Source organism: Micromesistius poutassou (assembly GCF_964030765.1).
Source record: "Micromesistius poutassou genome assembly, chromosome: 2".
NCBI lineage: Eukaryota > Metazoa > Chordata > Actinopteri > Gadiformes > Gadidae > Micromesistius > Micromesistius poutassou.
In genome coordinates, this window is record NC_140272.1 from 1,454,209 (window position 1) to 1,472,134 (window position 17,926).

Sequence of the window (17,926 nt, forward strand, 5' to 3'; positions counted from 1 at the left end):
GGTCATCCTGGCCTCGCTTTTACAACAGCCAATCGCAAAGTAGTAAGAAATGCATTGCCAAGTATGGAAAGAGAGGAGTGGTGCAGAGGGAGAGAGAAGGTGAGGGTAGTGTCATAGGCGACACGACACTACGGGGGTATAACAAAAAATAATTTTGATATCTTTATATATATATAAATACATATATATATATGTATGTGCAAATATATACATAAATGATAATAATAATAATAATAATAAATATATATCTGTCATATCTGTATAATAAAAAACGAATAATTCTGAAATAAATTAAATGACATAAAATCCATGGAGTTTACAATTTCATTATATTTTCATTGCACATATATGAAGAAGAAATAATAAACGGTTTAAGTTTATTTACAGATTTGTCCTTTAAAATCTATGAACATTATTTGTATATAAAACTATATATTGTGGAATAGGCCTACGGCTGCTTGACATATGTTAATTTATTTTCTTTAAACTATATCGTGAGCAAGGAATTTGACGATTATGAACCATATAACGTGACAAACTAATTAGACTGAAGACGAGGTCACATGACTTCCCTCACATATCGCGATGTGAAGAAGCATTTCCTGACTACTTAAAAACATGGCAGATGCGGCTGGAGTAAAGTGGGACCGGTGTCTTGCTGATACCGCCGTGAAAACCGGTATTTATGTCATTCCACCATATGCATTGGCATATTCTGCACAATAAATCGTATGAGACACACTGGGGGCGAATTATGATGTTTACATTTCCGCTACGAACCCGTTTATTTTGCATGCCAGTGAAACTGAGGATTCAGGCAATGACCTACCACGCTCAAATAGGACGTTCAAATCCGAGTGACAGTCTTGAAGAACGATGGTTAATATTATAGAATATTAAAGAATATTTGAAGGGGCACTTCTGTTTTAATGTATTTTACACAACGCATCGCACAGACAAGGATTACCTGCCGCAGGGTGTCTTCTAGTTTGAGGGTATTTTGACTATATTGAAGTTCAAATGCAAAACATGTGTTATGAAATGACGCTATAATATGACATGTTTGTGTTTTAAAACTACAAACTAAGGTTGTTCACGTCTATCAATTAGTCGTAAAAAAACATTACATTTATGCGTAAAAGGACATGACATTAACACGCGATTCCCAACAACACAGGGGGATTCCTGTTTAATATCTCACCTGATAAATGTATTTAAATTGTAGAGTGATCTGTGGGTGGATGGTATGATTCAATAGAGGGCGCCACACTTCTCTACGATTAAGTAGGCCTGTAGAGCATCATGTTTGATCCACTGGACACAACCCCAAAACTATTACACGATATCACACACCATATTCATTGTTTATGATGTAATCAAAAAATGCGTCTATGTACCCAAGATACCGTTTACCTAAAAAATAACCATGGACTCATAATTTACTCCAGGTCAACATTTTATCTACATGCTTTATTTGAAAAGGCTCTATCGTATCTCATATTTGGCATTTATTCTTGTGTGAGGGGGTCGAAGAGACATTAAGTAACCAAGAGGAAAAGCTCTGGATTTAAGCAGAAGTTGGAACGGTGTGTATAACTGATAGCGAAGCCTTCAATGATTTAATATCTGGAATGGCTTGCTCTTCATTGTTCCTACTGGGCCGCGTTGGCCAATTGTTTAATACAGAGCGGTCACAGCGTTCTGACTGAGGCAAATCAGTCATGCTGCATAGCTCGCTGAATCCAATTAAGAGAGTCGGAGGCGCTCAAAGAATTGTTTTTATGTGCTTCTGTGCCGGGCGGCTCGGGGCTGGGTGTGCCGGCCAGCAGCATAAAGGTGACACTGCACACCAGCACATTCCACCTCCTCCTCCAAACTTCGCCTCATGTCTGAGGGAGGAGCTCCCGGCCTTTGTCGGTCAAACACAGCCAGACTCGGGTGTATGTTTTTATTATGTTATGTAGACGACAGTCTCACCTTTTTACATCTCTTACCATTTTCCCTTTTTGTCTCCTTGTGTCAATCAATGGAGCGCCTCTTAATCCCGGTTCCATCTCCACCCCCATTGGATGACTTTAATAACACCCTTGCCTGTGTTCTCACACACACAGACACTCAACACTGACACATACACACACACACACATGTATGGATTCACATGTCTCATTGTAATGGAGTTCTCTTTGTGCCAGGAGGGGTGTTGTGTTACGTTTCCCCAGCGGCGGGGAAGACTGTTCCAGAGGTACAGCACTCCATTGTCTGTGTGTAAGCCGACGACGCTATTAACACTTTCTTCTACCTTGCTCTTTTGTAGTCACTGGCCTCGGCGTGGGCATGGCCTTCTCATTCCTCGTCTTCAAGCGTAAGTCTGAGCGATGGGACCATCTCTGTTTGTCCCTATATACTGTACAATATAAGCCCCGTCTGCAGCATAGTGGGTTTTCTTTTGTTTAACTTTCTTGCCCTTGTCCACAGATCAGAGCTAATGACAGCAGTGGCGTGTTTTGTGTGTATGTGTGTTCAACAAATCTAAGCAATGATAACTCCTCTTTGCCAGGACGCACATGGCCTGCTTCACTGGGTGCAGGCCTGGGCTTTGGAATGGCGTACTCCAACTGCCAACATGACAGAAGATTGCCCCATCTGCTGCACGGCCACATGGTTAAGGTTAGCTCACTTTGTAGACGCTCAACAACGTTGAACTTATTAAAGCATTACACCAATGTGAAAGGGACGGGGCACGTTATGTATTTGTCTCTGTTTGTGTTCCAGGACCAGCAGTGAGGGACGGGCAGGGTAGCCATGCTGTGACCGTTCCCTTGGCCCTGCCATGTATCTCGTCAACAAGTTTCTTTCACATTTTGCTGCAGATTTCTGTGTGTAAATGGTACCGGCCCTTGATGTTCTTATGTATGTTTATGAAATGGCAGTGGTTGTATATTTAATTAAAGAATGATGAACTGCTTGTGTGTGTGTGTGTGTGTGTGTGTGTGTGTGTGTGTGTGTGTGTGTGTGTGTGTGTGTGTGTGTGTGTGTGTGTGTGTGTGTGTGTGTGTGTGTGTGTGTGTGTGTGTGTGCAATGGGCTCTGGATATTGGAGGTAATTTTTTGTGTTAATGAGTCGTGAGGACGGGGTCTCCTGCTGTTTTGGAATGGAAGACAGATTTCTCGTCTGCAGCGCTGGAAGCCAGCAGAAACTACAGGAACGATTCTGCAGAATAATGGACTAAGCGTTGGTCGATTTGCTATTGACTTGACTGAATGATTTCACATTTTGGTGGCAACTACTACCAGCCTCTCAGGCTGTTTGGGATCATGGAAACACATGTGTACAAGAGCTATGGAAGATAACATGACTGCCAGGGTGCCATTTGGTTCACTCTTATGAGGCCAAGCATTATCAGCTCAGGAAATAAAGCTGGGAGATTTACGGGTTTTGTAATGAAATCGGAGGTGTTATGTCTCCACGTATCAGAAGACCTGGTACATTGACTGTATTTATTGGCCTGAGTACCTTTTTGGCAACACTGTCAAGAGTCAAGACTGTGATTGATCACTTATGTGTTTTCGGGGCCCCGCTTTAGTCAGTTTATTTGTGTGTGTGCCTCATGCACGCCCACGTTTGTCCAGCCCCCCCTGGTGCAACAGAATTCGTGGAATGCAAAGGAATGCCATTTCTGGACTGGAGCTCGGGTCTTATTGCTAACAGGTGAGTACTGTGTTCTGTAGCGCACGTCGGTGAAAAAAGAGTGAACGTAATACGCTTCCAGATCAAGGGAGGCGATGTTACATGGCCTTGTGTCTGTCATCCTCCCCGTTCCCTTCAGCCACTGGAGCCGGTCGATGTCGAGCGAGGTCAGCGGTGTGGAAGCAGGTAGGCCTACGGGATTCAAACATGCTGGGGGTGTGCTTTTGATATTTGATAATGAGCTGCATGCACTTTGCCAACTGTGTGTTGCTCAACGTGTAATTGAAAGAGTACCATATACTAGTTAGATTGGAATATGTTGTCAGGGGTTAGAATTGTTCATGAGGTCATTTATGGCCAGTGAGTTAGTTTAATTATGTCAAAGTTTTGAAATTAGTTAAAAGATGGTCAAATAATTAGTTTAAAAGCATAAAGAAAACTGGTGGAATAGCCCTCTGTATTCAGTCTAGAGTTGATATAGGGCACAATTTAGCATTCAATTGTAACAGGTCTAATGTTGGGGTTATTTCCTCTGAACAGACTTTGGAGCTTGACCTCTAAGATCCCTTAAGTTGGAACATGTCTAGAGTCCAGACGGCTATTGAGAGGTTCCGCTTTAAAATGAACAAGAAAACAAGAAAAAGAAAAAAAAGACAACTGTAAAATAATATTGAGGCTACTCATGTCTGAAAAACGTCTTACTGCGACTCTCAAAGTGATCGTTGCCTTCCAATGATGACTTATCATGACCTGATGCAGAAAGGGTCAACTTTCACTCCTGCGTGGGGAAACTTCTGAAACCTGCCAAACTAAATCTTTCCCTCCCCGTTTTCTTTTCGTCCAACAACGGCACAGCGTGATCCCTGTCTACAGACTTCACCGCGCCTAAACCCTGCCCAAATGAACCTCTCAAGGCTCGACGCACAGCTAAGGGGGACTCGGGGAGAAGAAAGTGCAGCGTTTAACTGGCAGTGAAGTTTTTGGGGGAATTGAAGAACCGCACGGAAAGTGAACAAAGGGGAGGAACTGGGCTGAGTGGATGGACTTCGGAGACGGGACATAATCTTATCTCTCCATCCTTCTCCATCATCTTTTTCTTCTTAACGCGCGGATGATAAGGAGTTCGTCTGTTGGCGTGATTTGGATTAGTCCTGGTCTTCCATGCACGCTGAAAATTCATTAGCGACCCCTTTACCTGCCTAGATCTCGTTGATCCTTTTGCTAGACGTCTTTAATCCTTGGCGAGGGCTCTCTGCGGGATACTGTGCGGTGGTCAATCGGCGGACGTGTTCGACGGGTCTTCTGCGGGTGAGTCAGAAAGTTTAACTCGACGACTTAAGGTCAACTAGGAGAGCCTGGACCAGATTACATCATTATGTTGCTTAATTTCCCTCTCTGCTTTCTGGTGAAAAAATCGTTTCACTGATTGTCTTTAGGAGTTGGAGCTGTTAGTCCACTTTCCGCACCACCTATATTGTGAATAAATGGGATTGACATTTCCAAATACACCTTAAAAAAACCGCACGGCACGTTTTTGCCGCTGCTGCTCGTTGCGTCGTTGCATATCATTTCTAAAATAATTTTGTTTTTGTTTTTCTCAACTAGTTTACTTCTTGAGTTAACTGGAATGGTGTGAAAACGGAACTTCCAAACATCCTGTAAATAGGACGACGTGGGTGACCCACTGGTTTTATAAGCCAGGAGAAAGCTATTTTCTCCATAATAAATGGCGTGAGTCGAAGGCATTTGGAAAGGACAACGTTTAACGTTGGTTGTTTATTAGAGTCAGGTGGTGTCGCTGAGAATAGGCCTACTCTCTCTTCCCCCTTATTGGCGTTTGGGACAGTTTAAACAGTCCAGTTTTGCAATTTGGACATGAAGATTACATCCATGATCTATGCCCTGTCACATAAAACCCACTATAATTAATTATTTTCTTATACGCCTAGATGCGAAAAACATTGGTCGTCTTATAAAATGTATTCATTTATATTAATTTATTCATAAAATACCAATGAAATTGCAACACATCCGAGCAACGGACAACAACAAATGTGTCACCCTTCTACGTGTGTGTGCGTGTACGTGCGTGTGCGCGCGCGCGTGCTTGTCTTCAATTACGCTATAGCAACATACATGAGTATTGGGTGTGCAAATGTGTATTGTGTGTGCACCTTTAGGCGCAGTCATGTGGCACAGGATTCTGATTTGCTGCGCACTACTTGCGCTGTACTCGGCGGCACCGCCAGCGCACATCAACCGTCTGGCTCTGTTCCCCGACAAGAGTGCTTGGTGCGAGGCCAAGAACATCACACAGATAGTCGGGCACACAGGATGTCAGCCGCGGTCTATCCAGAACAGGTCAGAAGGAAGATACATGAAATATGTTCTTATTTGGTGTACATTAGCCTATGGACTGTAGTATGAATTATATTGTATTGACATGGGTAATTCTGTACAGCACGTGCTACTTTTATTCCCGCTGCAGTATATTTTTAAAGGTTGAAAGAAAAAAAGCAAATATTCCAGTGTTAGTGTCAGTAAATTCCGAATAAGTATATAACTCAACTATATTGAGTGTCAGTGTTTTCATTCGTCTGAAATTATGCTGACAGTCTCGGGCCAGTCAGTATAAGTGAAATCAGTATATCAACTACAAGTATATCCAGTGTCAGTATAAGTGTCTGTGTATTTGAGTGCGCATTGAGTGCGTCTACTATAAGTAAGCCCATACCGAGTCGGTATATTCAGTATAAGTGTGTTTGTATGTTCAGCACTGTGTGTGTCCCCCCCCCCCCCCCTTTGCAGAGCGTGTCTGGGGCAGTGCTTCAGCTACAGCGTGCCCAACACATTTCCACAGTCCACCGAGTCTCTGGTCCACTGTGACTCCTGCATGCCCGCCCAGACCCAGTGGGAGGTGGTAAGTCTGCTCACACTTTGGACACCAAACACCCGCCACACGCACCCGGTGTGGGAGGCTCTGTTCTGTGGATGTCTATGTGGAGCCCTACGAATGGCATGCCCAAATAAGTAGTACGTTCAAACGGCTTCCCGCAAAGCGTCATGGGTAATCTGACCTTTGGGAGGTGGGTGCACAATGGGGATACTTTTTTTTTTTTTTTTTTTTTCTCCGCGGTCTACAATGTAAGCAGACCTTTTTTTTTTTTTTTCTGGAAAGGGATTGAAGCGCGCCGGACGAAGATGGCTGCGGCCAAACCAAAATAGTTGACTTAATTGTGAGCCGTCTCAAAACACAGCGTGGGACCTTTTCAAATAACACCCACCGAGGCGCACACAATCACTCACCTAGCGCCGCAACAAAGCTAGCAAAGGGGGCTTACATGTTGGGTCGGCAGCGCTACACAGACTCTGGTCTGTGGTTCCCTAGGCGTCTGGGGAGCTGCTCCTCGCATTCAGGGCCCCAGCTCATTGTTCCCCCTGTAGCCGGCGGGGCCCCCGAAAGAGTCCTGTGACACGGCGGGTCTTTGTGCGGGGGCTTTGTGCGCAGCAGTCTGGAGGGCTGCCAGGTAGGGGGCGGGGAAGGTGAAAGCGCAGGTGAGATCACAGCGGGTCGTCATGGAAAGGGGGGGGGGGGAAGCGCGTACAGCTGTTATGGCATGTGTACAGCTGTTCTTTCGCCGTGACCTCCCTGTCAGGAGACGGCGGGGCCCGAGTACACGTAGTTCTCTTTTTTAATTGGAACTGGATGTGGGAGAAGGTCATCGTTTCTGACATGGGTTTTTTTTTTGCAGGGTTGTTTCTGTTCAGCGTTGGACGGGACGACCCGGGCTGACTCGGGACCGGGGCGACGGCGCTGGCGCATGCCTTTGCTCAGCGCTCGTGAGCCTAATGGATCCCGAGTGATCGATTAAGGGGAAAAAAGCCCGCGGCCCGGGGATCGTTTATGGCGCTAGACGTGGTTTATCTGCACTCCGGCTACGAGAGCTTTGTTTACTGTGTTGACAAACACGTTTTGAAGAGAGGATCCGCAGGACTGCGTAAACTCACCCATGCTTCATGTTTGTTTGTGTGTGTGCGTGTGTGTGTGTGTGTGTGTGTGTGTGTGTGTGTGTGTGTGTGTGGGTGCATACATGTGTTTGTGTGTGTGTGTGTGTGTGTGTGCACGTGCATGCATGCATGTGTGCGTGCGTGTGTGTGTGTGTGTGTGTGTGTGCACGTGCATGCATCACTCTGTGTGCGTGTCTGTCTGTGTGTCTGTGTGTGTGTGTGTGTGTGTGTGTGTGTGTGTGTCTGTCTGTGTGTGTGTGTGTGTGCGTGTGTGTATGTGTGCGCGCCGTGTTTGTAAACATGGTTAGGTGACGCTGGAGTGTCCGGGCAGCGAAGAGACGCCTCACGTGGACAAGCTGGTGGAGAGGATCTTTCGCTGCAGCTGCCAGTCCTGCAGTAAGGACGGCGGCCAGGAGGGGGCGGTGATGCAGCTCTACCCTGCCGAGGGAGCCCAGGAGACGCCGTCCCTCTCCGAGACACTGAGCGGAGTCCAGGCCCTCCCCCACCCTCTCACCGACGCCCACACCAAGCACATCCACTCCCAGAGAGAGCGTCATCACACACTGCCGCACACCTCGGACGGCGGATAGGAGCTCCCGCGTGGTTCAGTGCCTCCTCACCTCTTGAGACTGGAAAGGTGACACATTACACCACCGGGGGGCGTGAGAGTGATTAGCCGTTACAAGCCGTTTGGAAAATCGGCCTCTTCTGACGTCACAAGTGGGCGTGTCCACCCAGATGTGTGCCGGACGGATCAGTCTGCCAGCCTGCCCAGTGGACTGTAGCCAACGTTGCTCCTCTATCTGGGTGGACACGCCCACTTGTGATGTCAGAAAGAGGCAGATTTTTAAAACGGCTTGTAACGGTCTAATCACACTCGCACCTGGTGGTGTAATGTGTCACCTTTAAGTCTCTCGTCGGTCGACCCCTCCCCTCCCTAACGTGTCCTCCTCTATACCACCCTATTGCAAAGGCACTTTGAAAATACAACTTTACTTTTATTTTAAAGGCTCACCGCGCCACGTTGTGCTTCAAAATACATTCCTCTGTGTGTCAAATAAAATGTATAGGCTATAAACATAAAGGACCCACACCAGACGACCCGTTATTCTTTGGCATCATTTTAATGGTGTGTGTATGTCTGTGTGTGTGAAGATTCACGAGCTATCAGCCTGTATGTTCATGTGTTTACTACATTTCCTGTTAAGTTAATTGTGGGAACGTTTTCTAAACAATTATTTTACCAGTTTGGGTCTTTTTGTCAGCTTGTTTTAACCTGCTTTAATAAAATCTATTGATATAGTGATTTTTTTTTTTTGCAAGTCATACTGAATGAAAACTTTTAAAAGGCAATTTAGTTTGTTTGTTTCGAATAAACAAATGAGTATATTTTACATTACAATTCATTCTATCTTATTTACTTGCTGAAAACATAAAGTCAATATGAAATCAACGGCTCAAATCATTGACCAAATGGGACCTTTCTGCGCTAAAAGCTAATCCTAAACTCTGAACAGTTTCTGCAACCTACTTTTGTTCCTGCAATGTTCATCCCAAGGGGTTAACAGATACCAAGTTGGTCAAAGCTCTGCGTGGTTGACCTACAATTTCACATAAGGGCTAATCGCTAGGACAAATCGCCATGGCAACCAAATTAATGAATTGAGCTAAGTGCATGAGACAACATGAGCATCTGCGGCCCGTGGGGAGAGGCGGACAATATCAAGAGGGGACAAAACAGATGTTTTAAATTGTATTTTTCCCTATTCAGATCTAATGGAAGTAAAAGGCTCACCCATGTTGGCAGACTGAACAGATCTGTTAAAGAAAATCCACATCAATAGATCCTTTGGGCCTGTGTAACGCGCGACGTGGTCATCAACACCCGAGGCGACTGCTGTTAGTGTTATGTTATAAGTTCACCTCGGTTCCGTTAGAGGTCAGTATAAGGCTTCATAGTTTCCAGTTTATAGGTTGTGACTGTCTTACCTTCACCGCTTGAGTCCTCATGGCTCTTTAAAACACAACGAGTTCTGTCCTTGTTTTGATACAGACATAATAATAATATGCACCCACCGACCCCCGATTATTATACACCCAAAAACACGCGCGCGCGCACACACACACACACACACACACACACACACACACACACGCGCGCGCGCGCGCGCGCGCACATGCACACGCACACACACACACACACACACACACACACACACACAGATTACACTCACATTGGCCATATAGCCTACATGATAGCATATTGCGTTTGGAATAATAACACTTTTCAATAATACAATTAATGTGTTTTCATGTCGGCAAATGATCGAAATAAAGTCACGTTGACCCGGCGTATTTTAGACTTGTTGAATGCATAAATGTTTGCTGGGAGTGTTTATTCGGTTACACCACTCTAAAATAAGTCTTCCTTGAAATCACCATTCCTCTAATGATTATGTTTTCATGTCGAAATTAAGTCACGACTCGACGTCTACTGGACTTGGTCGCTTCGACGCAGGTCGAGGAAATGATTGCTGGGACAATAATAAAATAAATCGCATAGGCACTCGTATCAATTTCATTCTTTGGAGCCATGGGTTCGGGCGGACTACCGGCCAATCAGCAAGTCGGAGGGCATATCATGGGACAGAAAGAAAACACCACTAGCCTCCCTAAATGACCGCTCGGTTAATGAGAAAATACATGCTGAGTAAAGGGCAACGCAAATCCATTGATGAACTAGAGACGATAGGCTATAGCTATTCAAATATATTTCGAACTAAAGTGCTTCTTCAGATATGTTAGACGCGAGTCAGTAGAGTAGGCTATAATCCTCGCGCATATTAATTGTTTTATATTTTTTTTAGCGTGCAGTGCGCGCGCGCAATAGTCGCGCGCTGATGAGTGCCCGCGGGCTCCGCCGCCACTATGGAACCGTCCTCACGGAGAAAGCACCGTCGCACCGGCACGCCACTCTGAATAGTGAAGCAAGGCGGACGCTGATGATCTTTCCCGCGTTTGTTGAATGAAACATTGACCCAACTCTCCCAGAAAAGGAGGAAAGAACACTATTTTCTGCACTCTCAGAAGTCAACAAATAAAAAAGCACCAGAGAAAGAAAACGCTCTATTGCAAGGTATGGGAGTAGTTCGTAATTCATGAAATCTGTTTATTTTGACGCTTTTGTCCCGCTTTATTTGTCATTTAACATAGGTCTTTAACGGGTGCTATTTTATTCTGACGCGTTTCCAAGAAGTGGATACAATACATACAAAACCTCTGTTTAGCCTAATAAAATATAACTGGATGGATTCCCAGTATAACTGCTAATGACCTCCTCTCCATGTTTATTCCAGACACTGTGCGGTTAACATGTTGTAAATTATTGTTGAAAGCGCCTATTGCACGGGGCAGCTGGCCGTTATGTGTTAATTGACAGAAGAGGGTTACTCTGATTGAATATACATTTAATTATACAAGCTTGATGCTGCTTCTGGATGGCTGAACCCTGATCGATTGATCATTAAAATCGAAAGGAAGACTGATGAGGTGTGTGTATGTGCGTGTGTGTGTGTGTGTGTGTGTGTGTGTGTGTGTGTGTATGTTTGTATCTATTTGTGTGTGTGCGCGCCCGCGTGTGCGTGCGTGTGTGTGTGCGCGTGCGTGCGTGTGTGTGCGCGCGCGCGCGCGTGTGTGTGTGTGTGTGTGTGTGTGTGTGTGTGTGTGTGTGTGTGTGTGTGTGCGCCTGTGTGCGTCTGTGCGTGTGTGTGGGTTAAAATATGGACGCACGCAGTGTCGCAATTAAATTAATTGTAGAAATGGGACACATTTTAATGACAAAGAACAATTGCCAGCAAGAAAATACGATTAAAGACTGTTTAATAATACATTCTCTCTGGAACGACTTTGCTTTCATTTGGACACACAGTAGGCCTACATACAGGCTGGATACATTTACTTCTGTTTGCCCCCCCCCCCCCCACCCCCCCCACTCCTCCTCACCCCCCCCCCCCCCCCCCCCCCTCCACCACCCCCCCCACCCTCCTCTCCAGGATGTGTGGCATGGACGTGGACCTGGGGGAAGCGGGCTCGGCAGGCGAGGAGGACAAGGAGGAGGAGTTCTGGCTCGGGGAGGAGGTGAAGCTGTTCCCCCCACAGCTGGCCCACACGGCGGGCAGCGCGTGGGGCAGCCGCAGGGGCCGGCTGGGCTGCCTGGCCTGCGGGGCCGGCCTGGTGCTGTGGAACCTGGGGCTGGTCCTGCTCAGCGCCGTGCTGCTGGCCGCCGTCTTCTCCCTGGTGCTGCTGCCCGCCTTGCTGCTGCTCTACGCCGGCTTCCTGTGCCACTCCAGGGTAAGGAGGAGGAGCCCGCGTGCTGTCACACCGCCGGCTTTATTTGTGAGCAGCCGATTCTTAAAGGTGACGTTTTATGACCACCCACAGTGGTAATAATAAAACACAGTGTGATAGAGAGCCGTCACGAGCCGCTTTGAAAAAATCATCACAAGCGGACCTGTCCACCTAGATGTATGACGGATAGAGGAGCAACGTTTTTGCTACAGGCCACTGGGCAGGCTGGTGGACCTAGATCTGTCCGGCGCACATCTAGGTGGACACGCCCACTTGTTAAGTTATCCTTTATTTATCCCTTTTTGGGGGAAATTCTTTCTCTGCTTTTGACCCATCTGGGAGCCGGTGAACACCCAGAGCAGTGGGCAGCCGCAGTGCAGCGCCCGGGGAGCAGGTGGGGGTTTCAGGTGCCTTGCACAAGGGCACCTCATCCGTGGATGAGGACGTAGGAGAGTGTTGCACAACCACTCCCCCCATCCATATTTTTGCCTGCCGGTCGGGATTCGAACCGGCCACCCTCCGGTTACCGGTCCAACTCTTTAACCAGTAGGCCACGGATGCCCCATCTTTTTTTTTGTGATGTCAGCAGAGGCAGGTCTTGAGCCTGTTGGCGGTGGCTGGCGGTCTGACGCCGTAGATTTGCTAAACTGACTGGGCAAACTCAAACGTGACGGTCGCCATAATGTTGTTTGTAAGCTACAATCAAATGCATTAAAACATCATAAGTCTACACAGGGAGAGGAAAAGCAGAGACTGCGCAATCGTCTATTTCAGGTAGAGGTGTTTGTCTGGCCAAAGCACTTGAAACGGTGAGAGGCGTTGACATGGTTACTCTTAGTGCTGCAACACTGCCATCGCCTCCCACCTGAATCAGTATAAAAACACCAAGCTACAAACCGCCTGCTGTCCATGGATGTGAATTACAGCTGGACCGTTTTTATTACAGTAAGTAAACTCAACTCTGTCCCACGAGTACGGCACTAAGCTGGGGCGTGAAACAGTCCACGTAGCGGACTGTTTACCTCTGGACTCATCCCGCTCTCCTGCAACCCCCCAGGAGTCAGCTGAGGCTGGAGCAGGCTTTGATATTAATTGTGATACATCGCTTATTGAGACAAGTTCACACACTAGTTCTTGAATAAGTCGAGGGCCACTGTGCGACTGTTTTAAATGCGCTCCATCCTAAATAGAAACCAAGTAAAACAGCTAGCTGACCCTGAACACAACCGCAGTACTGTCTTGCCAGGATCAGTGATGGATTTTGCCATTAAAATGTTTTATTAAGTGTTGGCCTTGGATTTATTGTGTTTAATGGTTCAGCCGTTATATTTCATTGTGATCTCTTCTCCTTGGGGGTATGCCAGGCATGAGGCTTTGGCTGACTGGATGATTGCATTTCAGAATCTCTTCTGACCTGCCCACCGAATTTGATTCCCTTTCGATAAATGTCCATTGAGTTGGAGATTGCCATGACATGAACAACATGAAAATCCATCTCATGACAACATTGGTTCCGAACCTAAGGTTCGGGATCCCACCTTGGGTCCCCTGATATACATATGGGGTCGCAAGAGATTGCTGACGTCAGCTACAGAAAACGTATACGTCCTGTAGACTCCCTCATGATTCAGAGCCATGAGCAAACTATTACCGATAGTGTAGTGTAGTAGTGTAGAAGAACGATGCGATTATGTTCATTGTGATGTCTCACCTAACTCTACTCTCCTAACGCTGCTGATTCACTGTGCTTGTGATTGGTCATCGTTATTCAATATCCTTAGCTTCATAGCATAATTGCCTAAGTCATATTTTAAGCTTCATCTTTTATTGAGCCTCAAAAATGCAAAAAAGAGTCAAATAGATGACTTAGGCAGATAGTGATTAGTGAGTAAAAAGCACGCTGATTGGCTTCAGATACAGCCAATGAGGCACAGGGAATCAGCAGCGAAAGTTAGGTTTGATATCACAATTTGGCCAAAATATGACTTAGGAAATCATGCTCTGAGGCTAACGATATGTGAATTGAGTCAAAACTAATTGGTGTGGAGGCTAATTGCACAAAAGTCAACGTTGGGTCACAAAACAAATGTTGAGAGCCAGAAACGAGGTGACGTGCCAGAAAGAGATGGGAACCACTGTATTCAAACCTGTGCAATCAAGGCAGGAGGCAGGCAGAGTGGGAGTCCGTGCGGCGGATCCCTCTCCACATGATCTGTGGTTTGATGGTTCACAAACAGATGGAGCACAGGGCCAGGACGAGATAAGGGCTCACAATGGTTATGTCTTAACCCACTCAGGATCAGATGTGCCCAGGCCTACTGCCATGTTCAAGTTCAAACGGGCCAAAGCATGGTTTGCATGCACAGGGTGTGTGTGTGTGTGTGTGTGTGTGTGTGTGTGTGTGTGTCTGTGTGTGTTTGCGTGCTTGCGTGTGGATGCATGCATGTGTCAAATAAGGTTATGCGTGTGGGTGTCCAAATTCCTCTCGAAAGATCACAATAGGACACTTCAGAGTGAAACTGCCTTTATAGAAGCCACCGTATCCAAAAATACTCAATCCTAGACAGGAACCACGTGAAAGAGGGTGACAGAACCAGATGATGAGTTTGTTCCTTTCACACATTTGCATGTGTCTGTGACTGCACATCAATTGTGCAGCACAACAGTGAGTGCTTGCGACAGGAGGTGTCTAAGCTGCTGTGGTGATGTTTCTATTGTGCTTTATCAGTGTGACTCTCCCTCCCCCCGTCTATTTCATTGTTTTATTCCTCTTTCTCAAACTCTGTCTATCTGTCTCTCTTTCTATTTCCTTCTGTCTCTATCCCTTTCTTTCCGTCTCCCCCTGTCTCTCCTTGTCCCTCAATTTGTCTTTCTCTCACTCTCCCCCTCTTTCTCTCTCTTTGTCTCTCAATTTGTCTTTCTCTCTCTCCCTCTGTCTCTCCCTCTCTTTGTCTCTTAATTTGTCTTTCTCTCTCTCTCTCTGTCTCTCTCTTTGTCTCTCAATTTGTCGTTCTCTCTCTCTCTCTCCCTCTGTCTCTCTCTCTCTTTGTCTCTCAATTTGTCTTTCTCTCTCTCTCTCTCCCTCTGTCTCTCTCTCTCTTTGTCTCTCAATTTGTCTTTCTCTCTCTCTCTCTCTCTCCAATCTCTTGCCGATCACTCTCGACAATCTCATTTACTTCCCCCCCGGTTATTGACAGCTCTGAGCTGTGCTTATCTGTAGAGTGCGGCTGGGAGAGACTCTGTCACAGCCCACAGACTCTCAAACAGCCCACAATCTCACCCAGGGACTTAAAGCACGCACACACACACACACACACACACACACACACACACACACACGCACACCCACGACTGACACACGTGGACACACTTGGCTGACACACAGCAGGCTTCTTCTAACCCAATCACGGTTTGTCAATAAGAGGCTGGAATGGGTAATCAGGAGGAAGAAAAACACACAACACATGTCCGCATGCGCCACAGCTGTAACACCCTAACCTCCATCTCGCCTCCCAGGTCCTGGACTCCAGGGCCGCCCTCTGCCGTTACCTAGACGATAACAGTTCCTCGGCACTCATCATCCTGGGCTTCGTCATGATGTCCCCCCTGGTGGTGGTGGCGGCGGCCATCTTCTGCGGCCTGCTGCGTCGGTTGCGAGTCCTGCCCCTCCTGCAGCCCGTCACGCGGGCCTGGTACCGGGGCAGCATCCTGGACTGGGCGGGCAGCCTCAACGCCTGGGTGTGATGGAGGTCCTGCTGCACACACACACGGGGCCCCCCTGTTTGTAGAGGTGTGATGGAGGTCCTGCTGCACACACACACGGGGCCCCCCTGTTTGTCGAGGCCGGTATGTTATGTGTATCCTGGCCCCCGTTTGTCTGTTGATGGAGAATAATTACAACTAAACAACGTGAGTGTCCGTTAGTCTACAAGTGTCATGTTTGTTTATTCTGGATTTTGATATTGTTCAGCCCAGTGTGATGATGTCAAGAACTAAATATATAGACTGTGTGATGTTGTTTGGTTTCCGATATAGAGCGAAATGCATTGTTCCGATTACATGATTGGAGGATTAAACTCAGAGGAGCATTTTCAGAGGTTCTTACAACATAGTCTCACAAATCGATTGTTGAATGTTTTAGATGTTAAGTTATTCTTTGGTTATTATGGAAGAAATTTGGGTTGTTGTATTCCCTGTTGGTTTAATACATGTGGCATATTTCATGTAGATTGGCCTGCGTATATATTTAATGGCAGAATGATGATCCCCTATTTGCTTACAATAGTTATTGAATTAAGCATTGTGCCATGAACCACAATCATTCCTGACACGGGAGAAAATTCATATTCAATGTATATTTCAGCATATTTGTAAAATGATATGTAAAGTGAATCAGACAGATGTTTGTTTTCGTCTCTATTCATGTATGTACTTCATTCTTAAATTAAATAAAATGTTATCTATTTAAATGTTATTTATTATTATGCATACGTTTTTTATGCATACTAAAATGTCACTTTTTAATAAAATGCTTTTATTCAGTGTGGTTATTGCGTGGTACATTCCTTAACCAGCCTCAATCCGCTCGCTGATGTCTGATTACATTGTAAGTACCAAGTTGAACTCGTGTGTCTGAGCCAAAGGACAATTGGCTCTGAGTAATTAAGGCCGTTTCAAAGAAGTGGTGTTGTAAACTCCCCCGCTTGATTTTAATTGGCTGTCGGTGTCATCTAATTATCTTATTCGTGGGCAAATTATGGAGGTTAATTGGAGCCTTGTTTACTTCCATGTGTGCATTTTGGATTCCTTTAATGGATAAAATAATTCTTTGGTATAATCCAATTGAAGTTGAGCTGCTTTACTATGCAATCAAAGTAAAGATAAACATGGGTAATTATTTGAAGGAATAATTCAATTGTACTGCAACATTGAACACCAAAATAAACCCGTGGAAACATTTCTGTGATGCTTATATATTATTTGTTATGGTGAATGCCCTGTTATATAATCATAAGCTCAACGCAAACTCAAGAAAACTCAGGACAGAATGTAGACAAATAACACATGAATCAAAAATGCCCACAAACTGCTTTAAATAATAACTTGGGTATTTTACATCCTGAACCTTTCGGACATTGGTCCAGTATTGAGCGAAAACTCTTCACCCCTCAACACGCTGCAATCTCACTCTCTGAGGCAAAGCACCCGTCAATGTATGTCCTCCGAAAGTTCCCACTGACAGCCTCAAAATGTTACTATAAGGGATTGACAACATTATGAAAGGTGTCTAAGAAATCTGCCTCTACCTTTTGTTTTATGGGCTTTGTTTCTTAAGTTTCGCTCAAGGGGTAGTCTCCTTCTGAAATGTTGTGCAGGAAATGTCCCTATTGTCACAATCCCCTGTAACCCATGTCATTTACGTCTTGCCTGTATTCCTCTCTACAACTCTTACTCATGTTTGCGCTGTTCTCTTTCTGCAACAACTCAACTCTCACGAGACTTCTCCTTGGGCGAGACTTGGTTAGACGCAATTATAAACAGACCGGATCGAAGAAAAAGTTTGATATTTCCAGAGGGATCCTTTCCAAAACGAACCAAAAATGATGGGAAAATAGGGTCCAGGTGGAAAAATCCCAAAGCTATCCTTTAAATCATTACAGAATGTGGAGACCTGAATCAATTACTGTGAATGCCAACAGGTTTCACTTTGTCTAAACACACTAAAGCCTGTTTTGGTTTAACTCAAATAGGTGGCTGCGATTCACAGCGAGTCCTATAATGATAGTAATGGAGTCATTTTGTCTCCATTAAAAGGTCAGTAAAGGCAGACATTCAAAGCAGTGTTTTCCAGGAGGAACACGTCCAGAAAATGTATGTCGTATGG

At 45.7% G+C, this 17,926-nt stretch overlaps 3 protein-coding genes across 3 annotated transcripts; all 3 read left to right on the forward strand.

Moving 5' to 3' along the window:
* The first annotated feature begins 610 nt into the window (after nucleotides 1–610).
* Nucleotides 611–2,965, forward strand: LOC311338655 (MICOS complex subunit Mic10-like). The gene is made up of 4 exons (XM_084463939.1): nucleotides 611–679; nucleotides 2,315–2,362; nucleotides 2,558–2,667; nucleotides 2,773–2,965. The coding sequence occupies exons 1-4, from the start codon at nucleotides 619–621 to the stop codon at nucleotides 2,782–2,784; spliced, it is 231 nt and encodes a 76-aa protein (XP_084320065.1). The 5' UTR covers nucleotides 611–618; the 3' UTR covers nucleotides 2,785–2,965.
* Nucleotides 2,966–4,647: 1,682 nt separating this feature from the next.
* On the forward strand, nucleotides 4,648–8,367 carry nbl1 (NBL1, DAN family BMP antagonist). Its single transcript, XM_084464106.1, has 4 exons — nucleotides 4,648–4,995; nucleotides 5,868–6,048; nucleotides 6,496–6,607; nucleotides 8,004–8,367. Exons 2-4 carry the CDS (start codon nucleotides 5,876–5,878, stop codon nucleotides 8,283–8,285), a joined length of 567 nt encoding a protein of 188 aa, XP_084320232.1. The 5' UTR covers nucleotides 4,648–4,995; nucleotides 5,868–5,875; the 3' UTR covers nucleotides 8,286–8,367.
* Nucleotides 8,368–10,670: 2,303 nt separating this feature from the next.
* On the forward strand, nucleotides 10,671–16,429 carry tmem88bl (transmembrane protein 88b-like). Its single transcript, XM_084464144.1, has 3 exons — nucleotides 10,671–10,831; nucleotides 11,748–12,045; nucleotides 15,559–16,429. Exons 2-3 carry the CDS (start codon nucleotides 11,749–11,751, stop codon nucleotides 15,784–15,786), a joined length of 525 nt encoding a protein of 174 aa, XP_084320270.1. The 5' UTR covers nucleotides 10,671–10,831; nucleotide 11,748; the 3' UTR covers nucleotides 15,787–16,429.
* The last annotated feature ends 1,497 nt before the right edge of the window (nucleotides 16,430–17,926 follow it).